The 21093-nt window shown below is 40.0% G+C and overlaps 1 protein-coding gene across 2 annotated transcripts in view; it reads right to left on the bottom strand.

Annotated features, from left to right (window-relative positions):
• Window positions 1-21093, bottom strand: part of LOC132850488 (receptor tyrosine-protein kinase erbB-4-like) — a 396243-nt gene that overhangs the window by 210614 nt on the left and 164536 nt on the right. For both annotated transcript variants that reach the window (XM_060877116.1, XM_060877115.1), the window contains exon 2: window positions 5727-5878. In XM_060877116.1, the coding sequence (XP_060733099.1) occupies window positions 5727-5878 (152 nt within the window). The remainder of the gene's footprint in view (window positions 1-5726; window positions 5879-21093) is intronic.

The following is a 21093-nucleotide window of genomic DNA, read 5'->3' as shown; positions in this document are numbered from 1 at the left end:
GTAATATAGTGTAATAGGGTATAATGGAGTGTAATAGGGTGTAATAGGGTGTAATATAGTGTAATAGGGTATAATAGAGTGTAATAGGGTATAATGGAGTTTAATAGGGTGTAATAGGGTGTAATATAGTGTAATAGGGTATAATAGAGTGTAATAGGGTATAATGGAGTTTAATAGGGTGTAACAGAGTGTAATAGGGTATAATATAGTGTAATAGGGTATAATAGAGTGTAATAGGGTGTAATATAGTGTAATAGGGTATAATAGAGTCTAATAGGGTATAATGGAGTTTAATAGGGTGTAATAGGGTGTAATATAGTGTAATAGGGTAAAATAGAGTGTAATAGTGTATAATGAAGTGTAATAGGGTGTAACAGAGTGTAATAGGGTATAATATAGTGAAATAGGGTATAATAGAGTGTAATAGGGTATAATGGAGTGTAATAGGGTGTAATAGGGTGTAATATAGTGTAATAGGGTATAATAGAGTGTAATAGTGTATAATGAAGTGTAATAGGGTATAATATAGTGAAATAGGGTATAATAGAGTGTAATAGGGTATAATGGAGTGTAATATAGTGTAATAGGGTATAATAGGGTATAATGGAGTGTAATATAGTGTAATAAGGTTTAATATAGTGTAATAGGTTGTAATAGAGTGTAATAGGGTGTAATATAGTGTAATAGGGTGTAATAAGGCTACATATAGGTGAGTGTTAACTTCCACAATAATCCTATAATGATAATGCACTAAAAATTTCAAAATTACTTTTGGTTTGTTTTCTTGCAACTGCCGTGTTCCCTGCAGCAAAGACAAACAAAACATCGCCTGTTCTTCCATTGTCTTAAATTATCACTAGATGATTGAAATCACTCGTTCAAATTCAAATTGTTCAGGAGATTAAACTCAGATGACCAACAGTTACACGTATTGGTTAGGGTTAGGAGTAAAATGCAGCTTTCTGACTTGTTCAGTGCAACATGTTCTCATGTAAGTTCCTTTAAATCTGATGGATTTTCAGGTTCAGTTTCTTCTCCATACAAAATGGCTTGTTGGCGATTTAAGTGTTTTGCACAATAATAATTGCAACTTACTATTTTACTGTATTGTGTAAAACGTCCATCTGCTAAGGGGAAAAAAAGAATGGAGGATTGCATTTAGATGCCTTTCTCTCTGGACAAAACAATGCTGATGAAAATATCCACTCACCACATGCTACGAAAGCAAAAACGAAACCACATTGTTCCCGCTGGAACCCTGCAGAGATAATTGACCAATGGGATTGCAGTTGACGATGCGTTGGAGTTGGTAAACTGAGGCTAATCACATCTTAACAGCAGCACACAGGGCAAACAAGCAGCCCTTGTGTTTCTAAGCGCCTCCGCTCCACCCGCTCCGCCCACTCTTAGCCTTTTCTTGTAAGATTACAAAAGCCAACTTTTTTTTTTGTGTGTGAGGTCTGACACCAGTCACGTTTTTTTTTTGCACGAACTGCTGTCGGACCGTCGAGCTCTTTCTTGTTTTGTCTCCAGGCACCCGGTTAGAGCAGGTTAATTGAACATGCTAATTGAGAACACGGGCAGCCGAACAGCAGGGAAAGAGGCCAGAGTGCTGTGTGTATTTTTGGTAAGATTATTAGTATTTTTAAAAGACATTAATAAAACACTTCCCCGAGGTTCTGGCACTGTTTAGGGAAAAACTTCACCTTGAGGAGGAAAAGAAGGAAAAGTCTAGAAGGCAAGATCTCTCCACCTGAGATCTCTCCGGCTGTCTCCCAGGTGATGGAAACCGACGCTTTATTTTTAAAGATAGCCCGAGATTGATGGCTGCCTCCCAAAAAGCCAGAGCAGCTCTGGTGTTAAATAGAGTCCATCTTCCTGACTGCCTCTGGGGCTGATGAATTAAACCATCCATATGATTAAGATCTGTAATTCAGCCCTCACAGCATCTCTATATTTCTCGTTCTGGGTATTTTTGCACAGGCCCTGTAGGCTGGGATTGGTTTTTTCCTACCTTTTTTTTGTTATTGTGAGAACTGATTTAAGATCACATTTCTTTCTCCATCTTTTTTTTTTTTTCCAGAGAATTCTTTTATTTTGCGTGAGAACGTGATCCACGGCCCATGTCCGGCGACCCGGGCGTATTCGTCCTTCCATCAGAGCGTAATGCGCATTAAGCGTGCTGCTGAGACTCAAGCCTGCTCTGCTTTCTGCAGTAGTTAATGAGCTGATGTGTGGTTAATTAGTTGCCATCATCTGCAGGCGGAAACTGTAAATATTTCCATTATCGTCTCATCATCATTAGGCAAACAATTAGAAAAGAGCCTGGAGTGAGAAAAGATAAGACATATGTGACGCATACTGGCATTCTGGGTCAGAGGTTGCTGCAACGGTTTGTTTTACTAAACAATGGGTATTTTATGATGATATTTTTTTGCAGTGCTCTTGGTAACATATTAACCAGGTAATATCTTCAATAATAAGACACAATTGGTACCTTTATAAGAAATCAGATCTAACATTCTCTAAAGTTCCTCAAAACGTGTCACATGTGCATCTCTTGTGTATTGTTTACTTCTTAAATCACCACCAAATGTGTCTCACTAAGTCTTCGTGCAACACACTTGAAATAGTTCCCCATGGAACCGGTGGATTCATTTGAATTAAAGTCCATTTAATCGACGTTTTTGTTTTCTTTAGTGCATGGACATAGCAACGAAGTAATGAAGAAAAAAAAATAGTTCCCTGTTACTTAACAAGGATCTACCGTGTCTTCTCACATAACAAGGGCTTGCATAACACACCATTTTCACCCTTATCTTTCAGAATCGATGTCAAAATGATTTCCTTTGTTTTTAAAACTCTTTGAAGGAGCATTTTTTTCCTCCCCTAGATGAACATGAGTTTCCATTTTGAGTCCGGTTCCTCTTAAGGTTTCTTCATCACATCATCTCCTCACCACCATCACCTCTGTTTGACTCTATTGAATTTATATATTCCTGTAAAGTTGCTCTGTGACCAAATACATTTTTAAACTCACTCACTCTCACTCGCTCATCTTCTACCGCTTATCCGAAACTACCTCGGGTCACGGGGAGCCTGTGCCTATCTCAGGCGTCATCGGGCATCAAGGCAGGATACACCCTGGACGGAGTGCCAACCCAACACAGGGCACACACACACACTCTCATTCACTCACACAATCACACACTACGGACAATTTTCCAGAGATGCCAATCAACCTACCATGCATGTCTTTGGACCGGGGGAGGAAACCGGAGTACCCGGAGGAAACCCCGAGGCACGGGGAGAACTGCACACACACAAGGTGGAGGTGTGAGGAGGTGTGAGGCGAACATGCTAACCACTAAGCCACCGTGCCCCCTACATTTTTAAATGTGCAATACAAATAAAGTTCAATAGACTTGAATCGAACATGTGCTGTGCGCTCGGAGGAACATATCAATATCTGCTGGGCTCTTAAATAAAACTCAGTCAGTTAAAAATACTATTGTTAAAAAAATATCATTAGGAGGAATTCATGCAGACACTTTAATGACTTTAATAACTCTATATTGACTCACACATTTCAACCCTATAGAAATCCCCTTTATAAAATTCTGAACAAATCAATATTTTGTTTTATTCATTCTTTAATATCTATAGTTACATTTTATTTGGAATTTTTTTAATCCTATTCCATTATCGTTGACTTACTTTATCCTGACATTTACTTCTATACATTCAGTTTATTGAATAATTTATTTTTGTCCCTATTTTTGTGCTCAATTCTATTCTTTCCTCACCATTTAAATACACTTCCACTTTTTTTTCATTAAATCATTTTAACTCTAATTTGACCTGAGCTCTGTGCATGTCAGCCTTATAGAAATCCCTGTTGATGAGGTAGAAATATATATATTTGTACTCTAACTTGATTGGGGCTTGTTTTTGTATTTTCTAAAGTAAAAGTCCAACCCTCAGTTCCCTTCTACTGAGTTCAGCTTTGTGTGCATCGCTGCGGGAGTAACCAGACTCGAGCCAAGATAGAGACTGTTAGCAACTCAACTACAATTACTGCCTGGCAGGGCTTCACTGTTTCCCCATCCACTCAAATCAATCGAACATTCAATCGAATTCAGTGTGGACGGAGTCTGAATCAGTCAACCAGGGACTGGTGTGAAAGGCAGGTCAGCAGGGGTTTGCTAGCCATGTCTAAACCTACACCACACACCCAGACATCACTTCAACGTTTCTGCAAGAAAAACACACTGACCTTTCTCAACTGCCCCATTACTGCTCAGTGTGATTTCCCGTCACTCTGACATGATCTGACATGAGAGTGAACAATGGAGCCAATCAGGAGACTGACGAGGTCAAAATGCTAAATTACCCCATTTGCACGTTGCTTCTCTCTTTTGTTTCTGTCTTTGGATCATCCGACCTTCTGTTCACAGTGGTTCTAAATAGCCATGTACAATAACCACAGATGATTCAGAAGGAACAGACAATGAGAACTAAATAAACATAGGAATTGGAGGGTCTCCTGGTGGTCCAGTGACAGGATCCCGGGTTCGATTCCCAGGCAAGGAGTCACTCAAGCGCTAACTCTCAGTCCTGGTACCAAGGCTGGATAAAATGGGAAGGTTGCATCAGGAAGGGTCATCCGGCATAAAGTCTGTGCCAAATCAAAATACGCAGACTAGATGACCCACGGCGACGACCCTGAACAGGGAGCAGCCGAAAGAACAAGAACAATAGACATATAAATAGAAGGTGTACTATTGTCTTGTTTTTCTTCTCATTAGACTATTGTAGGTAGTTAGTGGTTAGATGTAGTAGCTTGACCTAAATATGACCTTGCTGTGCTTGCTGAAAATAAAATTAGATTCAAAATTCTCATATTTCTCATATTAGTATCATATTTCTAGATAAAATCGACCCGATTTTCGAATCGAAATCGAGAATCGAAACCGAATTTTTTTTTATTTACAAAGTCATCACACCATAAGAAATATAAATAACCTACAATCTCTTTTGACATCCCTGATCTCTGATGCCTGATCATTCTCACTGATCGAAGGCCAAAGATACGAGGACCATATGAACAGTCTGGAGATACATGAGATTGCTGTGGATGGTTAATGTGGACTTAGAAACCATGAAGATGGCTTAGGACTAAAGCCATAAACAGTTTTCAGACGATATCACTATTGAGTCTGAATCCTTTCAAGGTTTCTTCCACAAATCATCACAGGGAGATGATTCTCACCACCATCACCTCTGTCTTGCTCATTAGAGACAAATTTAAATCTGATATCCTGAATATATAAATCAGGATACTGACAACAAAATACTCTTATCGCTGCCAGTGATAATAAATAATTATTTAATCTAGGAACAAAATTGTTGTTTGTTGTTTTGAAAGATAGCTAGCTTGCTCAGTCAGAGGAGACAGAAATCTTGTCTCATAGAGACTTGTTATGAACTGGAGTAATATAGCTGAGATTGAGGAACTGTACAAATTCAGGAGCTGAAAAAGGTTATACGATTAGGCCACACCCACTTCTGAATCTGAGAAATGTTTCTCTTTGCCATTTTCTCAGTAAAGTAAACTTTTGTCAGCAATTCGCTTGTAAACTACTCCGGAACATGACAGTTTTTGGCTTTTCAGCCTTGAACAATGAGTCAGCAGATGCCAGGATGAGTAGCAGTTCATTTCCTACCCTGAGAAACGACAGATCCCGGCTCCGGTCGATGCTGGTGATCTCCAGGTTGCCCATCACCACCTCGCAGTTTTCATAGTACTTGCGCAGGGTTCGGTACTGCTGTTCTAGATCAGACAGGGTGCTCAGTTTGTTTTCTGTGCCCGTGCACACTGGAGAGAAAGAGAGAGAGAGAGAGAGAGAGAGAGAGAGAGAGAGAGAGAGAGAGAGAGAGAGAGTGAAAGAGAGAAAAAGAGTGAAAGAGAGAGAGAGAGAGAGAGAGAGAGAGAGAGAGAGAGAGAGAGAGTGAAAGAGAGAGTGAAAGAGAGAGAGAGAGAGGGAGAGAGAGAGAGAGAGAGAGAGAGAGAGAGAGAGAGAGTGAAAGAGCGAGTGAAAGAGCGAGTGAAAGAGAGAGAGAGAGAGAGAGAGAGAGAGAGAGAGAGAGAGAGAGAGAAGGAGGGGAGACAAAGGTTATATACTGGAACAAATTTAAGCAATTTATGGCAATTTAAGGTATTTTACACAAAGTTGGCGGTTTATGTTGAATTGGATAGACTTCTCCTGTACTTAATGAACTCAGTGTGCATAAGAATGCACACACACACACACACACACACACGCACACACACGCACACACACAATACTCAAAACATAGACCCACACTTGAAAATATGAGGTTTAAAATGTGTATATATTTATATATATAAATTTCTCATAAGATCACCTCAACTCTTTAAACATTGTGATCCAAAACCAAGCAGGAAAGTTGAAGTTCTGCTGAACCTTATGGCTCTACCACAATGCTGCTAAACGCTTGACTCTAATTGGACAGAAAGTGTTGATAAGCTCCAGCATATTCATGCGCTCATTCGGATACACGTTTCTATACTAATTATCAATTAACGCTTAAGTACGTTTCCTGTAAGACAGTTTACTGAACATTTTTGGAAGGAGTCCCCAGTGTCAGTGCTTTACAATTAAAGCTTTATCAATCATGGGAAAGTCTTCAGGATGGTGCACATTGTGGATTCTCCGTAACACCAACAAGTTAGAATGTCATTACTCACATACACAATAATACACAGAATGACGCATCTTTTTAAACAACAATAATATAAAATAAAAATAATTCAATTAAAATTTGCTATACAGAGCAGTGAAAAACTAAACAGACCAAATATAAAATAAATAAATAAATAAATAAACAGAATAGAATAGAGTAGAATAGAAAACACATCCTGATGTCTTTTCCAAGTTAATTAAATAATACACTATAATAAATTATATTATGTGTTATTTACGGTGGCCGAGAAGTGCAAAACAAATTAACAAATCCAAAAACAAATTAACAAATCAGAAAACAAATTAACAAATCAGAAAACAAATTAACAAATCAGAAAACAAATTAACAAATCCGAAAACACAACGACCCAGAAACGGTAGTGTATCGTTTTTGAATGGAAACTTACCGATCATCGGACGAGACACCTGTCACTCAAGATATACAGGTATGGAATCTTAAGTGTAATGTGTAAAGTTCTCTATTTAAATATAAGAAAATAAAATTAATCCACAGTAATCCATTCCATCCATCCATTCCAACTTTTCCCTGCGCCAGACTGTTGAACTTCATGTATACCTTGAGTGACAGGTGTCTTGTCCAATGATCGGTACATGTTCCAATCACAAACTATACAGTACCAACCTCTTCCGGGTTGTCTGAATTGTTAATGTGTTTTCAGATTTGTTAATTTGTTTTGCACTTCTCGGCCACCGTAGTTATTAACTTGGAAATGGCTGTTTATAACTGTTATAATGTAATTGATAAAAATAAATAATAATAACTGTGGTGGTATAAGTAGAAGAAAAGACTTCAGGATGTGTTTTCTATTCTATTCATTCATTCACTCATTTTCTACCGCTTATCCGAACTACCTCGGGTCACGGGGAGCCTGTGCCTATCTCAGGCGTCATCGGGCATCAAGGCAGGATACACCCTGGACGGAGTGCCAACCCATCACAGGGCACACACACACTCTCATTCACTCACACAATCACACACTACGACAATTTTCCAGAGATGCCAATCAACCTACCATGCATGTCTTTGGACCGGGGGAGGAAACCGGAGTACCCGGAGGAAACCCCCGAGGCACGGGGAGAACATGCAAACTCCGCACACACAAGGTGGAGGCGGGAATCGAACCCCCAACCCTGGAGGTGTGAGGCGAACGTGCTAACCACTAAGCCACCGTGCCCCCACTATTCTATTCTATTCTGTTAATTTATTTATTTGTTGTAACCAACCATGGTTATTTACAGTACTGTGCAAAAGTTTTAGGCAGGTGTGAAAAAATGCTGTAAACAAAGAATGCTTTAAAAAATGTAAGTATTAAACATTTATTTTCATAAATGAACAAAATAGAAATCTAAATCTAATCAATATTTGCTGTGACCGCCCTTTGCCTTCAAAACAGCAACAATTCTTCTAGGTAAACTTGCACACAGTTTTTGAAGGAACTCGGCTGGTAGGTTGTTCCAAACATCTTGGAGAACTGACCACAGATCTTCTGTGGATGTCGGCTTTCTCACATCCTTCTGTCTCTTCATGTAATCCCAGACACACTCGATGATGTTGAGATCAGGGCTCTGTGGGGGCCGTGCCATCGCTTCATGCTGGTTTGAAGGCAAAAGGTAGTAACACCAAATATTGATTTGATTTAGATTTTTCTTTTGTTTGCTCACTTTGCATTTTGTAAATTGACAGAAATAAACACTCGTTATTTATATTTCTGAAAGCATTGTTTGTTTACAGCGTTTTTTCACACCTGCCTGAAACTTTTCCACGGTACTGTATATTCCCTACAACAGCACACATCAAGTACAGTAGTTACAGTAAAACCATACAGATTATAACTGATGTAAAAGTCCCTTGCATGTAATATAAGTCTTTAAATCCAATCCACATTGAAAACAGTGTCATTTATGGAGCTTGGAGCAGGTGTGGATTGGACACAAGGTCAGATGTGCTACGCATGTATCGCATCAGGGTTGAATTCTTGGCTACTTTTGTCTAAACCTCTTTAACAAACCAGTGCAGAACCAAGCTGAACAGTCTTATTCCCAGCCAGGAACATAACCTGCAAAGTAGCCATGCGCTCGCTAGCCACTCGAACTGCTGCTCTACCATTTCTCAGCTATTGATTTTGACATGGAGCATAAAGTGTTTTTCTTCCTCTATTGATCAAAACGCTGTTAAAATTGATACGTCGAGCAACGGGAGACTCAAAACCTGGCGAGTCTCCCAGCGGGATAGTTGGCGAGCGCACCCTGGTTGAGTATGCTACAGCTGGGTTCATCCTACAGGTTCATCCTATCAAACCTGACAAGTAATTAAACACAGCCACTTCCACCAATCATGCAGTTTTGAGCACTCAGAGACATCTGCCATCTGCAGCATCAGCTGGCGCTGCCCGGCAGGCTTCGACAGCACAGGAGAATAAACCCCGTACTCTCACGCTCCACCGAGCTGCTGTCACAACAGCCTGCGGTGTCGAAGAGAGAGAAAGAGAGAGAGTGCGAGCGAGCCAACAAACAGACTCGCTGCAAATTAGACAACGGCACAGAAAGCTCACAGTAGTGACAAATCCTTATGCAAGAGTGTTTACAGGCACGATTCAAGAAATACACCGGTACAACAGACACATTATCCAGCCATTGTCCATTCAGTAAATAAGAACTCCATGGTACAATCTGAGCCCCACCCATCTACACCAGTGGCGTTACGAAACACACTTAACAACAGAAGAGCCACCAAGCCATCAACACCGACTGACCTCCTCTTAAAACGATGGCATGTTTTCTTTCCAGCTGTCTTTTATTGCACTTAGAACATTCATTCATTAATTAATTAATTCATTCATTCATTCATTCATTTATTTTCTACCGCTTAATCCGAACTACCTCGGGTCACGGTGGGAGCCTGTGCCTCAGGTCTCAGGTGTCATCGGGCATCAAGGCAGGATACACCCTGGACGGAGTGCCAACCCATCGCAGGGCACACACACACTCTCATTCACTCACGCAATCACACACTACAGACCATTTTCCAGAGATGCCAATCAACCTACCATGCATGTCTTTGGACCGGTGGATTAAACCGGAGTACCCGGAGGAAACCCCCGAGGCACGGGGAGAACATGTAAACTCCACACACACAAGGTGGAGGCGGGAATCGAAAACCCAACCCTGGAGGTGTGAGGCGAACGTGCTACCGTTCCCCCCTTGCACTTAGAACAATTGCTGATATTTGTTTCGGTCACATGTCAATATCTCAGGTTCCCTGGGGTTCTATTTTACCTCTTTTTCAAAACATAATTCAATCTAGTTTAGTTGCAGATTACAGAGCACAAACAATTGTTCATGACGACGCTGTGATGTGGACCGGAAAGCACACGTAGACGACCTGTCAAGTTTGGTCGAGCTGGAAGTGTGCAGCAATCCCATGAACACAAATTGTACCCCGGGTCCACACTTGTCAGGAACATACGTGTAGCATGAGTAGCAGGAGAATGCCGTGGGACACAGAAGAGACAGGTGAGATGTCTTAAATCAGTGATATGATATGGTTGTGTTCTCCATGTGCATTGATGTTGTAAAATGAACACAAAGGCACAACGGTTCGATAGAATCACGAGACTAGCGCTTCAGGGGGAACAATTACACTTGGATTTGGACCTCCGCAAACATGCCCAGTGTGGAAATTTTTTATGTACCATATTCGGTGCCACTATGACCAAAAATTACAACAAAATCTGGTCCGCTACAGCATTCGTCTAAAAAGCCACCAATAGGAGGACTGCATAGGAGAGTACAAAATATTTTTTGTTTGAGGATATCACATATTATCATACACTATGCAAAAACAACAATCACTCTCTATCTCGCTAAAACTCAAAAAAACCTTTTACTGTATTTATTCAAGTCTCTACACTTTTCTCTCCACAACCTTTGATAAACACAGCTCAAAGCTCCAAAACTCCTATTGCCCTTCACCATGTCGGTCGTTGTTCCTTATTCCCGTTTTTCAATTAAAACCTTCATCTTCAGGGTAGCCTTCTCCATAGAAACAAATAAGACCGTCTTCAAATAATACCCCTGACCCTTTATTTCATTGTGACATACAAAGTGGGGAAAAAAAAGCATGAAGAAATGAAAGGAAACCATGTACAGGTCTCGATGTTGGCCTCGAAGTTTTCAATGAGTGTTATTATGTATTAGAGGGAGGGAGGAAGATATTATAAAGTTCGGTTACTGGTAATAAACAGTTATTGCACCCTTGAGGTTTTAGTACTGATATTAAACAGGATCTTTGGGATCGAGGCTCGTGGGGAGAGGAGGAGAAATGGTGGTGGTGGTTGTGGTGGTGAGGGAAGGAGGACTTTATATGTGCACAGCTGACAATTCAAACACTGAAATAAAATCATGCCAGCATGCCAAGCTTGTGCATGCAGGAGACAAAGCATACAGGTCAACTATGCATGGATAATTAAGGTTAAGGTTAAGGTAAAAGGACAGTCGTAACTTTTCTGTGAAGACTTACTTAAAGAAATGTCCGGCTTAGAAAGCTATAACTTACTGTAAGTAATGCATAAATCCCAATCCTGATAATCCCAGTTTCTAGTTTTTCGTCCCAGATTTTTGACACTTCTATATTATGTTATTTTTTATTCAAGTTGTTTTGACTGTTGATTGTTTGCCAATTAACTATTGACCCTTAAATGTACTCATCACTCCATACGTTTATACACCCGTTCACACTTAATGGACAATTTGGAGATGCCAACCAGCCTACAACTCAAGTCTTGGAGTGTGGGAGGAAACCATAGCATCCTGAGGAAACCCCTTGAGGAGAACATGCACACTTCGGACACATATGTTTGAGAAGGAACAGGGTGGATTTGAATAAAGAAATCTATAAATAAATGGCAGTTTTGATGTTACCTTTTCATGGCAACAGAAATATGGGTATTTAAGGAATAAAACACATCAGCTATGGGGAAATAATCCACCTGTTTCAATCTAGGAAGCCTCAAAAAGCTGTTAATTAAGTTCTATTTTATCAGTAAGTTTTACTGTTGTCTTTCTGGATGAAACCTAACATTTTTCTCCCAAAATTTTCTCCTTAGTTAAATCTTCACTAATTACCGCCCACTGGTCCGCGATCATGAGACAGCTAGCGACCACGGAGGGTGAAAGCTATCACGTGTTTCTATAAACTGCATCTATTCAAACTCTTTCTGCATGAATGAGTGGTGTAACACGCTGGAAAGTGCTGTCCGCCCCTTCTTCATTCATTCTCACAGACGTCACAGATTGGCTGGTGTCACCGTGATTGACAGGAAAGAGAAAGAGAAAGCCGCTTCCAATCGGCTTTAGATAGCATCAGGCTCACGGGAGCTATTTTGCTTATAAATAGATTTCAATTATTCGGAATGTCCACCTTACAAATCCCAGTGTAAGTATTTATAGAAACGATAATTGCATTAATGACATTTATGAAATGAAATATATTCATTAATGAAAAATAAATTCTGACCAATCAGAACTGAGAATTCAAATGCACCTTGGTATAAATGAGATATATGATCTGCTAACATTTTTATCAGTAAACTGGACAAATGGAAATTGACTCATGGAACTTTTTCATTCAGCAGAAACCTAATGAACGATTTTCTGTCCCCACGTCTGATCTAAAATGAGCAGGACTGTTTTTCTATATTCATCGGGCATCATCGGGCATCAAGGCAGGATGCACCCTGGATGGAGTGCCAACCCATCGCAGGGCACACACACACACACACACACACTCTCATTCACTCACGCAATCACACACTACGGACAATTTTCCAGAGATGCCAATCAACCTACCATGCATGTCTTTGGACCGGGAGAGGAAACCGGAGTACCCGGAGGAAACCCCCGAGGCACGGGGAGAACATGCAAACTCCACACACACAAGACGGAGGCGGGGATCAAACCCCCAACCCTGGAGGTGTGAGGCGAACGTGCTAACCACTAAGCCATCGTGCCCCCCTTAATGACTTTCATATGAGCTTCAAAGTAACACCACTATGGAGTGAGACATGATATTCAATGATCAACATGGACACAACCAAAACGTTCTATGGCTGCTGGGGAAAAGAGTTGCAAGAGATGGACTATGGACTATAGAGGTTCTGTCTGGAACAAGATTTCACCCTCAAAAACTTTCACCGTTTTCTGAACAATATTCTATCAATATTTTAAACTTCTACTTGTAATAACAAACACCAACTACCAATCGTCTTCATCTGATTGGTTGGTTGATCGATCGATTGATTGATTGATTGATTGATTGATGACTTTTTTATGAATAGTTGTGAGACTTGGAAATCCAAGATGAAGCCTTAAGTAGCCTTAAGCACCATGTTCAACTGGTACACTGGGTAATTATTCAGAGTCATGTTTCTATTTGAGTGGAAAACTGCTTAATGTGTTTCCAGACAAAACAGGATAATATCTCCACAGCCAAATCTCCACACACAGTACCAGGCATAGAGATGTCAGCATGGCACTGATGGCTTTATTTCCACCATTTTATTCCCCTACTCCTTGTCTAGGGTTTTAGGTTTTGTCTATTTATTATTATTATTTATTTATTTACTTATTTTTGGTTATCTTCCCAGATATGATGGATCAAGGCAACGAATCACGGATCTGAAAGTATGTGTTATGTTTAATTAATGAGGAGATTATAAGCCTGGGGTTTAAATAAATGAATAAATAAATAAATAAGGGGTTGTAGGACAGGATATGTGTGTGTGTGCATGCGTAAGTATACGCTTGTATGAGACAAAGATGAGCTTTCGATACACAGCAGGTGGTAGAGACATTAATCACCTCATTAACGGCTTAGAGATTTTCTCCTGCTGAAATCCCACAGGATCCAGTGTCTCTGTGTGTCATTACAAACACCTCAAAGAAAGCGGGGATTAAGTAAAGACACTAAAGAAAATCGCCGGTTTTTCTTCAGCATTTCGAACAACAAGTAAAGCAAAAACTTCAAGTTAAAAGCTACGTTGAGGTTTACGGCGGGAAAGTTTGTTTTGAGGTGTGCGGATTACAGATTATTAAAACCACCTATGTGTGGATCGTGTAGCTGTGCAGTTAATCAATATTTAACACTGAAAAAGAAAAGATAAACAGTTCACTTTTTATTTTCTTCTTCGGGTAATGCAATATACAGTAATGAGACGAATAAAAATGAAAAACATTACATAGGTATGTGGATGAAAAGACAACTAAACTGCAATTATCACATGATTTACTGCAAATTTTGGTTTAATTAGCAAAGCTTATTTCCATTCCTACTCTATTATTCTATATGTAGCTTCTAAAATAGCCCTTAAAGGTGGGGTCTCCGATATTTGAGAAATGCTTCAGAAAGCTGCTTTGGGCCACTAAACAAAACAAAAACAAAACAAACGTGTAGCCAATGAGCGGAAAGGGGCGTGTTTTGTCGATATGGGCGGAGAGAGTGTTCAGTGCACATGTTTGACATTAGCAGAAAGCGCTTTTAGCATTGACATGGAGGATAAAAACAAAGAAAGAAAGAGAAGAAAGGCTTATGATAAGGTAAGAAGTAGGACGTGTACGTGCACTGAACACTCTCTCCGCCCATATTGACAAGACACGCCCCTTTCTCCTCATTAGCTACACGTTTGTTTTGATTTTTGTTTTGTTTAGTGGACCAAAGCAGTTTTCTGAAGCATTTCTCAAATATCAGAGACCCCACCTTTAATGCAACACATACTGTTATTTTTTATTGTTTTTTCCAAAAGTTAATTGTCACCGCAATTCAATAAATAAACAATTAAGTTTTAGTTATGCTCACAAGACTAAACTAAACTAAACAATGTTCACAAACGACTCACGATTTGACTCGTCTAATTAATAAAATAAAAGCCTCAGACTTTTGGTTTATTGGAACCCTTATTTATTTTAACCCTTTATTTATCCCTTTCTGTAAAGAAAATCTTTAATCTTTCTGCCACGGCTAGAAGGATAAGCTGAGCAAAGTTTTCCAGCCTTTTACTATTAATAGAAATACTATTAACTAATGAATAGTGTCATGTTTCTGTATTGGCCTTGAACAGCATTCCACAGATGTTTGAACATCTTTACAGCCCAAAATAAAGAGTAGTCACATAAATCTTTCTGACGGTAGCGATGCTCCTCACTCGATCCTCTCATACACAAAAAAACATTAACTCACAAATGTGAACCTTTCTGTTGCACGTGGACTCCCTCACGACTACGCTTGCATACCTGAAGTACTGCATGTAATGTGGTTCTGGAAAATGATGCTTCAAGATGATTCACATTTCTGGTGACGATCACCTTCCTTTCTGAGAAGACCACCATTGATCATGGATGAAGAAAACAAAATAAAGGTGCCTGATTCAACTGGTTTAATCAAGGAAATCACTCTCTATCTTTCTCATGTAAACACACCACCTGGATAGGCGTTACCCCATCGTCAGGATGCTTCTCTCAGAGCGCGTGATGTAAGAACCTCGGCTGCTGCGGATTTTAATGCGGTGAGATGCTCTATCAGCAGCAAGACAGAGACAAACAGAATCCTCAGGATCATGACTGACTAGAGGGCAAGATACTATGCCAATACTCCACCACCACCACCACCACCACCACCACCATCCTCTGGGAAACAGCTGAGGCTGCCCTGTGATCCATTTGAGAAGAACAAAACTTGGAGAAGAAGAGAAGGAAAGAGAAAAAGTGAGAGTGAGAGTGAAAAACCTGGAAAGCTTATTCACCTTGACATGGTAGGAGAGCACATTGGTCCCACTTCTAATCTAAAGATAATGGCAAAGCCATTTCTCTCACCCTCAGCCAGGAAGTGTGACCACACACACACACACACAGGTTTCAATCCTCTGAATTCAGCTCTGAGGTTATAAACCAACATGTTCTCAGAAACCGAACCTTGTCAAAGGGTTTTACTCTTTTCGCGCTTTTCTTCAGGTTTAAATTTTACGCTTTCCAACAAGAGAACAAAAACAAAGAAAGTTGTCCACAGATATCAGAGAAGAAAAAAACATCTGTAATAAACAAGAAAAAGCATTAATTACTGAAACGCCGGCTGCATAATTCTCACCTAATCCAATTGCAGTTTTGTTCTAGAAAAACACCCGGCGCAAACGATCGATCGAGCGTCACGTCGGTCTGTTATGAAATCCGATACGTAGCACACGGCACGTAACGGTTTCCTCAGCGAAGTCTGCTAGCTTATTGAACGCAGATGAAATCATGCATGGATCTTACTCGTTTGCTGAATCTGCAGTGATGATAGCAAATGTCACGCCAATAGCTAGTGACTCACCAAACGAAATAAAGTCACAAATGTCATTCATTCATTCATTCATCTTCTACCGCTTATCCGAACTACCTCGGATCACGGGGAGCCTGTGCCTATCTCAGGCGTCATCGGGCATCAAGGCAGGATACACCCTGGACGGAGTGCCAACCCATCGCAGGGCACACACACACACTCATTCACTCACGCAATCACACACTAGGGACAATTTTCCAGAGATGCCAATTAACCTACCATGCATGTCTTTGGACCGGGGGAGGAAATCCCCGAGGCACGGGGAGAACATGCAAACTCCACACACACAAGGTGGAGGCGGGAATCGAACCCCGACCCTGGAGGTGTGAGGCGAACGTGCTAACCACTAAGCCACCGTGCCCCCGTCACAAATGTCACTTCTTCAAAAAAAAACATTGTCTGTATTTTTGCTTGAAAACAACCGGCGTATAACGTCAAATAGGTTTAAACCTTCGGTACGTATAGTTGGTACTTATATTTAATTCAGTGCCTCAGACGATATTATTTTACTTATGGACAATTGAATGACGCTATCTGGTAATATGCTATGACTACAGTATAACGAATATATGTGATTATATTCTCCCTGAAACAGTCCTTTATTGTTTCCCTCCATGTTCCTTGGTGAAATCAGTGCTAATTTAAAATCAGCTAAGTCTTTGATGTCAGTAATCATGCTGTGATTAGCATACGACATAAACAGAAAGGTTGTGTGTACCGTTAGCTCTTGTGCTCGATCCACACAATCTACACAAAAACTCGTCATTTCTACGCAGATTGGACAACGTTCACAACGTCTACATATTATACAGAAAGTGATGGCTCAGAGCTTAATAAGTCGGCCTATTGATTAGAAGGTTGTGAGTTCAAATCCTGCCGCCACTGAGCCCTTGAGCAAGTCACTTGATCTTTAAATGCTTAGTTGTATTAATAAGATAAATATAAGTCACTAAGGATAAGGGTGTCTGACAAACGGCATAAATGTAAATGAACTTTTACGATCTCCAACAAATAAGTTTAAAAAAAAATACAACTCAGTAAGGCAACTCGTTCACATTCATTTCACATGTGTACGTGAGTGGATTTGACAATTGCTGCTAAAGATGTTTATAGACACTTAGTAAATTAGGCTAAAATATATAAACCCCACCTGGAGAACTGATATTGGGGCTTTGCTTGCTAATAATGATTCCCCACCACAAATTTTTAAATAAATAAATAAATAAATACATAAATAAATAAATTGGCATCTAAAAAATTATATGTTAAAGACTAAGGGGCTTTTTACACCTGGTCACTTCATGCGTTTTCTGTGATCGGATAGCTATCTGATCGTAAAAAAAACAGGGGTCTCATTTATAAACGTGCGTACGCACAAAACGGGGCTGGAAACGTGCGTACGCCAGTTTTCGCGCAAAGGTTGTGATCTATAAAAAAACAAACTTGACGGGAAAATGTGCGCACCTTTAAGTAAACTTTGAGACGTGCGTACGCACATTCTGGAGACAAAGGGAATTGGCGTAATAATAATAGTAATAAATAAAGTAATAATAATAAAGTAATAATAATAATAATAATAATCAGCGCTACTCCGTCCAGGGTGTATCCTGAATGAATAATCAGCGCTGCCCTACAGTCACATTGTCCACAACGGGAGCGCAGGAGGAGACGGCGCGACTACATGCGATACAGAATAGCATGAAACACCCTTTTATTAGAGAACTGCAGAGCACAGTGTAAAAACGAAATATTTTCCTTAATGTACATATAGCTATCATAAAATGTCAAAGTCTGCAAATACAGTCATCATGTATGCAGTCATGAAGCACAATCGCTACTCATCATCGGTCCTAACTATTACGGTGTTCATTACAAAAGCGTCATGAAGAAGTATGTGTTCACTATAACATTTTCGTCTTAAATTTTCGCCCACAAATTAATTCTGTGATTTTGTCAAGGTGTTAACGATCAGTCTAATTGCTAGAAACATATAAATCCTCCGGTGACCCGGGTATGTAATGCTTCATGATGGCATTGCTGGCACTGTTGGAGGATTACGCCAATGGCAGAATAAGGAGAGAACGAGTTTTCAGGGACCATGATGATATCCTGGCCCATTATGATGACTGGCTAATAAGCCGATTTAGATTCCCTAGATCTGTGCTCTTAGATCTATGTGCTGAATTGGGTCCAGTATTAGAGAGGGCAACACGCCGGAACCATGCCATCCCTTGGCATGCCAAGTCCTCACCACTCTGGGGTTCTTGGCAACCGGCTGTTTCCAGCGGGAATTGGCAGACAGGTAAATTATTTACATAAAAAAAACTATAAGTAATTCTCAACTTTGTCTCTAAGACCTTTTTGTATATGAAATAATTCTATTGGAATCTATCATCTCATCCTATAGGTCTGGTATATCACAGCCGTCCCTGAGTGCCATAATATCTGTCGTTTTGAATGGTATACTTAATATGGGTAGTCGATACATCAGGTTCCCCTACACTGTGCGAGAACAGGCCGAAATTAAAATGCAATTTGCAGCAATGTCTGGTTTCCCAAATGTAATCGGTGCAATTGACTGCACTCATGTTGCTATAAGTTCACATCTGAAAATGAATTTGCTTATGTTAATAGAAAGCATGTGCATTCTATTAATGTGCAAATCATATGTGACTCCAACATGACCCTCACAAACATTGTGGCACGCTGGCCTGGTTCAACACATGATTCCTTTATCTTGACACATAACAGTGTAGGGAACAGACTAAATGCACGCGCAGTACGTGATGGCTGGCTTCTTGGTGAGTTTAACAATATTAAAAAGTAGAAACTTTAACAATTTTGTTTTTATTATAATTATAACAATGTTGCTTTTAATATAATTATAACCTGCAGGCGACAGTGGCGACCCCCTGAGACGCTGACTCCTCACCCCATTTTTAAACCCGCAGAGCGCAAAGGAAACTCATTATAACGAGGTCCACTCTCGTTCCCACGCAGTGATTTGCATTGACTATTTATGGTTAAAAATGGGCGTGTACAGGGCAGGATTTGAGGCTGGTTCACGTACGCACATCTGTGGGTGATCTGTGATTCATAAAGGGAACATTGCTTACAGGTGTGCGTATGCACGGTTTTATAAATGAGACCCCAGGTCTAAATGCCCTTCGTCAGCGCTATACTCCTCCCAAACGGAAGTAAGTCACTCGCGAGTGCTGGCTCCGATCTTTCACCCAAGTGTCTCGTTGGGTCTTAAAATGCACCGCAGCCGCCAGCAAAAATGCAGCAAACAGTAAACGCTGTTTTTTGTAGCATAACCGTCGTAACAAGTTTTTTCATCTTCTTTTTGATTGCGTTCTGAAAACCGCATACACCAAAGTGTGTTCCGTTTCAATTACCCCGGAAATGAGGTAAAATATATTAGCATTTTGGGTGGGAGTAGAAAGATCGGATCGATATCCGATTCGCCGAGACGCATTTATGTGGCCTAATGTAGATGGAACGGTTTTAACAAATCAGATAGCTATCGGATCAGAGAAAACACATGAAGTGACCAGGTGTAAAAAGGCCCTTAAACTGCATGCATCTATCTATCTATCTATCTATCTATCTATCTATCTATCTGTCTGTCTGTCTGTCTGTCTGTCTGTCTGTCTGTCTATCTGTCTGTCTGTCTGTCTGTCTATCTATCTAGCTAACTATTTGCTGGTTGGTTGGTTAATTGTTTGATTAATTGTAATGAAACTGAATCTATAATTATTCATATAACTCAAAGCACACGAATAATTATAATTAAATTATTTAGCATTTCTACATTTTTTTACTTATTTCATTTGTACTGTAATGTTACCTCATTTGTAATGAAATTGTCATAATCTTGTACTTGAAACTAAACATTAAATCATATCTGTCTCAAGTATTAAATATATATCTCTTTAGCCAAGCATACACATAATACATCCCATAACCTTGTGCTCTAGTAGATCTGATTAAATGTAAATTTTTATCTAGTGCTGGTAAATATTATGAACTGCAGCTACGTTAATTCCTCTCCACTTCTCTTTTTCTACCCTTCCCGAGGCATCTAGAGATTGGATTCCGCTTCATTCTAAGAGAAGATGCTAACTCCATGTGGTCTTTGAGGACAACATCCTCCTCATCAATACACAATTATCAGACTGTATCTGACTGTAGAAAGGACATTGTTCATAATAACACTCTCTGGTGTTTATAACAGTTTATAATCACACCCTCCAGTGTCACCCAAATGAGGATGAGGTTCACTTTTGAGTCTGGTTCCTCTCGAGGTTTCTTCCTTTACCATCTAAGGGAGTTTTTCCTCACCACAGTCACCTGAGTGACCTCAGACTTGTTCATTAGGGATAAATACAACACATTTAAATCGTCGCTGTCGGGCGGAAACCTTGTATGTCCAAATTTGGTCAATTTCATATTTTTTCACATATCGATGCTATTGGTCAGTCCCCACGTGGGTCTGTTATTTTTACAAGTTAATAACCAATCTAAAGTCTTGAAAATAGCTTGAGCGCAAATCTCATAACTCCATTGGACACTTCAACTGTCCACCTCTTCCTCACGCCGCAGGAGAGCTTCACGGCATATTTCTCCTCAAGAAGAGTCGCAACGAATCAACACGTCTTCTGAAGTAAATGTCTTCAAAACACTGGGCTCAAAGAAAAAAAAATCTTGACCCCCGTTAGTTCTGGTGCTCGTTTGAGGACAGGAATTTAGCGCAAGACAATCCACTGCAACGCGGACTAAACCCTGTGCACTGCAGATAAGGTACGGCGTTTTTTTAATTTCCTGAAAAATAACGGTTTTGGAGATACGAGGATTCCGCCCGACAGCGACGAAATATAAGTCTAATATTAATCTTGTATAATTAACTTTTATTACTATATTTCTTGTGATCTG

The sequence above is a fragment of the Tachysurus vachellii genome, chromosome 8 (assembly GCF_030014155.1).
Source record: "Tachysurus vachellii isolate PV-2020 chromosome 8, HZAU_Pvac_v1, whole genome shotgun sequence".
NCBI lineage: Eukaryota > Metazoa > Chordata > Actinopteri > Siluriformes > Bagridae > Tachysurus > Tachysurus vachellii.
The sequence above is the reverse complement of the archived record's forward strand: the minus strand, read 5'-3'. Positions and strand labels throughout refer to the sequence as shown.